At 38.7% G+C, this 7,208-nt stretch overlaps 1 protein-coding gene across 1 annotated transcript; it reads right to left on the bottom strand.

Moving 5' to 3' along the window:
* Positions 1-841: 841 nt before the first annotated feature.
* Positions 842-4,137, bottom strand: P2RY4 (pyrimidinergic receptor P2Y4). The gene is made up of 2 exons (XM_053474010.1): positions 4,037-4,137; positions 842-2,748 (listed from the first exon to the last, which is right to left on the bottom strand). The coding sequence occupies exon 2, from the start codon at positions 2,694-2,696 to the stop codon at positions 1,227-1,229; it is 1,470 nt and encodes a 489-aa protein (XP_053329985.1). The 5' UTR covers positions 2,697-2,748; positions 4,037-4,137; the 3' UTR covers positions 842-1,226.
* Between the last annotated feature and the right edge of the window lie 3,071 nt (positions 4,138-7,208).

Genomic DNA, 7,208 nt, shown 5'->3' with positions numbered 1-7,208 from the left:
TAGCATATAGTTGTTCAACTGCTCCATCTCCTATTGACAGTTTCCCAAATGTCATGCCCTGAAGCCCCACTCCCCCTCTCTAAACTGCTTGTGTGTTTGGTTAAACTATTATAATGGCCACAGTTTTGTCTTCTTTTCTTTGACTTGTTTTCATTGTCTTTTTGTAACCCTTGGTTTCTGTGTCAATGAGGCTCCTGTAAATGTAATGAAAAGGAGAAACTGTGCTTGCTAAACATTTATCCAAGCTAGTGCAGCAGAACACAAGGATCTTTACCTCCCCAGCCCCCACAACGAGAACACAAAAGATAGCAGCTCCGAGTTAGAAACAAGGGACATTCCAGGTGTGGATTTCAGGGGCTATCTGGTTTTAGAACAAGGGTCCTGAAGATTTCTCACGTTTCCATGGAAATCTTTACAGACCAACAAGAGTCCAAAAGCAGAAAGAATTATTGGATTCCTTATGTAAACGTGGACCATTGTAGGATGGAACAAAGTTTCAGTCACAATTTAAGATTTAACAGGGCTCTGGAAAATATCCTGGATTAGGATTTTCTCCAGTCCTGCACATATAAACTCACTTTACATGGAACTGCTGTGAAGTGAATATTGAGCTATAACAATTTATGTGACATAGTGAGACTTCTCACGCTACCATGCACTCTTGATGGGCAAGACTGGCTAAAGTTTACTATAATCTGCTTCTTTGGGACCAAGAGGTTTGATGGCATACATAATTAATCTCCCAGAAATGTAAAACAAAACACAGGTTGGTGAATGATTAGAAAACGAGAATGAAAAAGAGAGAGAGAGAAACAGAGAGAGAGCACCACCATGTCCATACTTTCACAATATATATTGCATGGGACAACCATTGTATACTGCTGGCGAGAGCTTGAAGTCTGTGCTTGTTTCAGTCTCCCCACAAGTGTCTCAATTGCAGTCCTAGTTCTGTGTTATGTGATATCATAACTAGGTGCTCAGCTTTATAAGTCAGTCCCCTATAAACCCATAGTGTACTTTGTTGATACACTATGCTTATGTCCACACCTATTTTGCTAGACAGTTGGCGATATACACTCTCCCAGAATTTCAGCATACACACAATGCTCCAATTACTTTGTTTTAACACAATAGTCTCATTGTTTCCCTTTGTTACATAACAGGGATGCTTGGCAGCATTAATTTTGTTCCTTCTGTGTTCTTTCCTTATAACAAGGAAACACTGTTCATTCTGTAGACTCCAAGAGGTTCCATGTGGAGCTACCCTTTGCTTCACATGGGATTTCATGTATTTGTTCCTCATTTGCATCTCCAACATCTCTCATACGTAGACTCCATCTGCCATGGTTTTCTCCAATGCCATTTGCCTTCTTTTTCTCTCCCAGTGATTTATGTCTTTCCAGTATACATGCAGTTCCTGTATCTCTGACTTTCATAGCACCCACCACTTCCCCCCAGGATTCTTTTCCACTTTGCATACATTCTTTCTGTTCCAAGGCTCTCCTTTTTTGACTTTGATTATTGCACTCCTGCTCTCCATGCCCATTCTCAACTTCCTCTGTGTTTCTCCCTGCAACTCTGCTCCTCATACCCCTTTCTTCCAAAATGCTGCCTAAACTGCCAGTGGTCTGTGGCTCTTCAGTAGTAATCACAGCAAGACTGCCACCTCTCCTGCATAACAAGGGCCCTGAACGGCGTGTAGCAAAATGCCGCCTACATGTCCCAGAAACCCTAGTCACTGTCCTCAACAGCCGTCTCTGATAGCTGTCACTGGCAAGAAAATAGAGGACAGGGTCAATACAGCTGTTGGCACTAGCCATTGGACGTGTTATTTTGTATATTATATTCACCACCTTAAGAAATTGGCATTCTTCCTTAAGTCTTGCATAATAGTACAAGGTCCGTGTAATGTGGAATGGGAGGAAACAAATTGTAAATACTACAAGGACCACAACAATTGTCTTGATGGACCTTTTCTTGTAGGATGGTAAAGTATGTGATCCACTAACTAGTGGTTTTGTTAGCTCCCTGGCCATGAATCCATAACAACATGTGATCACCAGGCAAGGGACCCCAAAGAGCAGACTCATAACAGCTGTACTGTACTCCACATAAGTTTCAAATTGATCAGGCGTTGTGGTGTCGTGACAAATTATCGAATTACCTCTCGGACTGACTGTGACAAAAATGAGATTAGGTACCAGACAGATGCTAACCGATAACCACACACTAGCACAGATTATACGCGCATGCTTGACTTTTACTCTCTGCAGGGAACGAAGAGGGTGGCATACTCCCAAGTAGCGGTGCACACTGATGCAGGTGAGAAAAAGGATGCTGCAGTATAGGTTGGTGTAGAAGAGAAAACGGACAATTTTACACAGGGCTTCCCCAAAAGGCCAGTTGTTATGGTCAGCATAATAGTAAACCAAGGTTGGAAGTGATAACACATACAACATGTCAGACAGCGCGAGGTTAAACATATACACTGTGGTTGGGCTCCAAGGCCGGATCTTAGCAATGAAAATCCATATAGCCGTTGCGTTTAAGGGCAGCCCCACTATGAAGACTGCGCTGTAGGAAATTGGTAGAATCAGGAACTTAAATTGCTCATTGAAGATGCAGCTTTCATTGTCTTCTTCTGTTACATTGGATGGGAGTGGGGACAGCAGAAGAGTAAAGGAGGAACTTGTCATGATTCACAGCTTGGATGTCTCCTCTCTGCCCAAACATAAAGTCACGCAGCTCCTGAAAACACAAAATAGATATTATCTTTATTCAAACTAAAGCGTGTTTCCATAAAATTCAAGCTACACTTTTGCAGCGTCTGTCTGTGTGTATCCAGCTGGTGGCTACACATTAAAGGGGCAAGATCTGCTGCACAACCTTGCACCATATAACATGATATAGTGGTAGAAATAATAAAAAAACTATTTAACCCCATTATTTCCCCCAAAATGCCAAACCAAATAGTAAAACAACATATCATGAAAAATATAAACTAGGGGAGCACACAATCTAAAAAGCATAACAGGCATACACATAATCATAATAATGACCAATAAGTACACGAAACAAAGCAAGAATTCAGCACATACCCGGTGGATATTTGGATATATAGTGTAACGGAATGCCCAATACTTATGTCTTAGATAAGTGTTTTTTGAATGGTATCCACTGGGTTTGCACTGAATTCTTGCTTTGTTTAGAGTATGCAACATATCGCTGGGTAGGCATGCACAAGGAGGGTAAATTCCATAATTATAATAATTGTGCTAAAGAAACAAATTCCAAGCCACACAAACTCATCAGTCTATTTTTATTCTAAAAGCATAAACATATTTATATAAATATATGTATTTACTGTATTGTTTACATTGAGGGGGTTTAGAGTGTGGGGTCACATGTGATGTCACAATGACTGATCCCTGCATGATTGCAAGCATTAGGCTTTTTTTCCAGCTTGCTTGCCATCTCACCTAAAAGGGATGATGCGAGCCGGCTGGCTCAGGATCCTCTCCTGCTCTATAGAGCTCTTTACTAATACCTAATTCCCCAAGCAGCTCAAACTTACTTTGTAGCAGTTGAATAAAGGCTCACAGGCTTAGGGTAAGCTTGCCTAAAACTTGCTAGTGATTTCAATTTCCCTGAAGTTAAGCAACTCAAGATTTCATCAGAACGTATTTGCAAAACACCGTAAATATCATTTGCATATCTCTAAATATTTCTAAATCTGCAGTAAATTTGAATGTGGCTGCATTTTCCAGTGACAATGTATTTGAACAAATGCCGGCCCCAAAAGTGGACCGATTTTAGAATGCAAACTAAACTCAGAATGTTGTATGCATGTTTTTTATTGTAAAATTGTAAAAAGATTGGAGAACTAGTGGTATCATTATGTCATATAGCAGAAAATAGTACAAAATATTGTGGCTTTTTTTCATATTTATCAGTAACTCCACTGTGTGATTTTTATATCACTCTGATAAGACAGGGCGCAGAAGTCATGCAATATGATAAATATGAATGATCTTACCTGTTCTAGGAAAATCTCAAGACTTCCAAAAGAAAGTTTAGAAATATAATTGTTGCCTGATGCGGAGTAACCACTTATCTCTCCGGTCGGTGTCTTTTGGCTTGTATTCTCACAGTTTTGTTGCCACATAACACTGACTCTCAAGCAGCTTCCCTTACATGTAATGTTCTGTTTTGCTGTCTCTATAGGTCAGTTTCTACATCTATGTGCTTCTGCCTGGGACATTCTTCTAAAACATCCATTCAGCCTGGCTGATGTCACCAAGGGTGGGGAGAAGTATAAAGTGAAGCAAACAGGGGGAGGGTGACAGGGTAATAGATGATAGGAAAGTGTAAACTGTGATAAGGAGCATCATTTTTCTACCTCTCTTAGGATATAGCTAGAACACCGACTTAGTAATTACTTTCCTACTGCATTTCCACTATGCATAAAAAATGCAATCTTTGTGATAATTGTATAATTTTTGTTCAGATTAGTTGATTTGAAATGTTGATAACATTGAGATGTAACGTGATATGTTTTGTTATGGAAAATGGCTAAATTGATTTCCTTATATGCTCTGTATGCAAAAATGATTACAAATCTTAAGAAAAAAATAAATTTATTAAATACTGCATTTTTTAGCACAACTATCCATGCAGATCCACACAAATGAAATGCTGCAAGTGTGTATCTGGCGTATTTGTGGTTATTTTTCCTTAAAAATCCCACTATTAAATCCTACTATTATCTTTATAAAGGATGTGCATAGTTTCCTAAAACCGGCATTTGAAGCATAGTTCACATACTCTTCATATTCCATTTTATGCTATATCCCTTCTCCTCCTCCAATGCACTCTCCACTCCTCCTAAGTCCTTTCCCTCCTCTGCTCGTTTCCATTGCATTTTACACAGGGCTAATTATCTACTCATATATACCCTTATATCTACTTATATACTTCAACTGCCTCTGCTCCATTTGACTTCTTCCCTGTTCTTATTTGCGTGTACCCTTCCTGCATTGTCACTTCCATTAATTTTTTTTAACAATCCCTTCAATAGTTTATTTGACCTGCTTTACTTGGGCATCGTCTTAAATGCTCTACAGTCATTGCCCCACTCTATTTCCAGAGGCCAATAAGCTTACTCAATGAACTGTCTAATTTGGGTTAAAGCAGCTTTTCTCCTTAATAAGAAATTCTGCAAAGTTTGTAATTGTGGAAATATATATCAGGTTGATTCAAGTAATTATCTGGATATGGTAACTCTGTGTCATGAAATGTATGTAATGGATATAATCATCCAAATAACTGTGATCTGAAGAAACGGTCCCACCTAAAGAGTATATTCCATCTCACGTCATCAGGCAAACCAAAGTATAATTCATATTAAGGGGTTCTACCACACAAGGGGTCAGTTAACTAACCAAACAGTTGTCTCATTACATAGTTTATTTGGCAGGTAGTCTCCTGAACTTCACATCCATCATCATACTGTGGAAGGCATGGTCCTAACATTCTGTACATCAGATTTGGATGGTGGCAAAATCAGCCAGCAGCTGATCTCAAAATAGTAGTAATGCTGCCATCTAGCGGCCAAGAGATACATCTACAGAAGTACAAAATAGAACCCGAAGCTTCTAATCACTTACTATTGTTTAATATCATAGGTTTGTGGCCAATGACTTGGGGACAAATTAGAGTGCAGCTACCATAACATACAATACTCACATGCATGTATGAAAAACATATAGAACCAGAACTGTACGATGTAATATGTACTTACATTGTATTATCACAATAATAGAATATTTTACAGTGCCTTTGTTAGCTATTTTTTACATTGTAATTTATATTTTAGGCTTGTTATTAATTATTTTTTATTGATTCATGTAGCACCATCATATTCCACAGAGCTACTAATGGGTAAACAGGACTTAAAAGTAGTGCATTACAGCAATTTCGAGTTACAGAAACAAAAAGGTAAAGAAAGTTACAATCTATGAGTTAGGGCGTTATATCAGTTGAAAGGCATCCTTGGAGGAGTAAGTGTTGAGGATTTTTTGAAGAACTCGAGGCAGAGGGACATCTGGATAAGCCAGGGAAGGGAATTCCAGAGCATAGCCCTTCAGAAGTCTTGTAAGTGTCCATGAAAAGTAAAAATCAGAGGAGAGGACATACGAAGATCCTCCGATGAGCAAAAAAAAAAACAGGAGCGCTGTGAAGAGCCATGATTTTGAATCCTAAAGCGTATAGCTAACCAGTGAAAAAAACTTCTAAAAAAGCCAGCCCAGTTCTGGAACAGCATTCTTTGGACAAATTAAACTAAGATCAAAATGTACCGGAATGATGGAAAGAAAAAGGTATGGAGAAGGCTTGGAACGACTCATGATCCAAAGCATAACACATCAGAAACATCCACAAACAAACAACTGCAGCCACTGCAGTAAAGGCCTGGCAAAGCATTATTATTATTATTATTATTAATATTATCTTTTTTATATATAGCACATATATGTATCGACTGCTTTCAAATTGCTGTAATTGCAACATTTTCACTGCCATTGGTGACTGTGCCGCATCCACGGAAGCCTCGCAAGTGGGTCTAGCCGATGATATTGGGAGGAAAGCCCCCTAAAAATTGCCACCTCCGAATGGATCAACAAAGTTAGCATCGGCTAAAACAGAGCTTAGGAAGCAAATGAGCAATCGCTTACTAGTTGCAGAAATGCCTCAATATCAAGGCATTCGGCAACACAAGCCACCCCCCGAACGCCCTATGATCACTCCCAAGAGCAACCACAAACGCACAAATCACTATGTGATCAGTAAAATATATTAAAAAATATTTGGAAAAAAGCAAAAAAAACATTCGGTATTTCTAAACTCAGGGCAAATATTACAACCTATTTAACAGGTTTTCTTCATTAGCTTTTGCCGATGAGTAAAAGATTTTTCAAATAAAAGTCAGAAAAAGTACTTCTGTATTTTATAATTTTTTATAGTAAATTATATGATATGATAAAAATAATGGTATCCAAAGAATGCCCTGCTTGTCTTGAAACAAACAATATATAATGTGTGTGGGTGCACTACATGAGAAATATGGTAAGTAAATTGCAGCCAGTTGTCATTAAGGGGTTAATGTGCTGCCATGCTCCCAAGAATCCCAAATGATTGGATGTATTTTTGTT

This window comes from Spea bombifrons, chromosome 8 (genome assembly GCF_027358695.1).
Source record: "Spea bombifrons isolate aSpeBom1 chromosome 8, aSpeBom1.2.pri, whole genome shotgun sequence".
NCBI lineage: Eukaryota > Metazoa > Chordata > Amphibia > Anura > Pelobatidae > Spea > Spea bombifrons.
Note: the sequence above shows the minus strand (reverse complement) of the source record. Positions and strands in the feature narration are given on the sequence as shown.

Excerpts from the sequence above, each read along its gene's own strand:
- P2RY4 (XM_053474010.1), bottom strand. The coding sequence starts at position 2,696 with ATGACAAGTTCCTCCTTTACTCTTCTGCTGTCCCCACTCCCATCCAAT.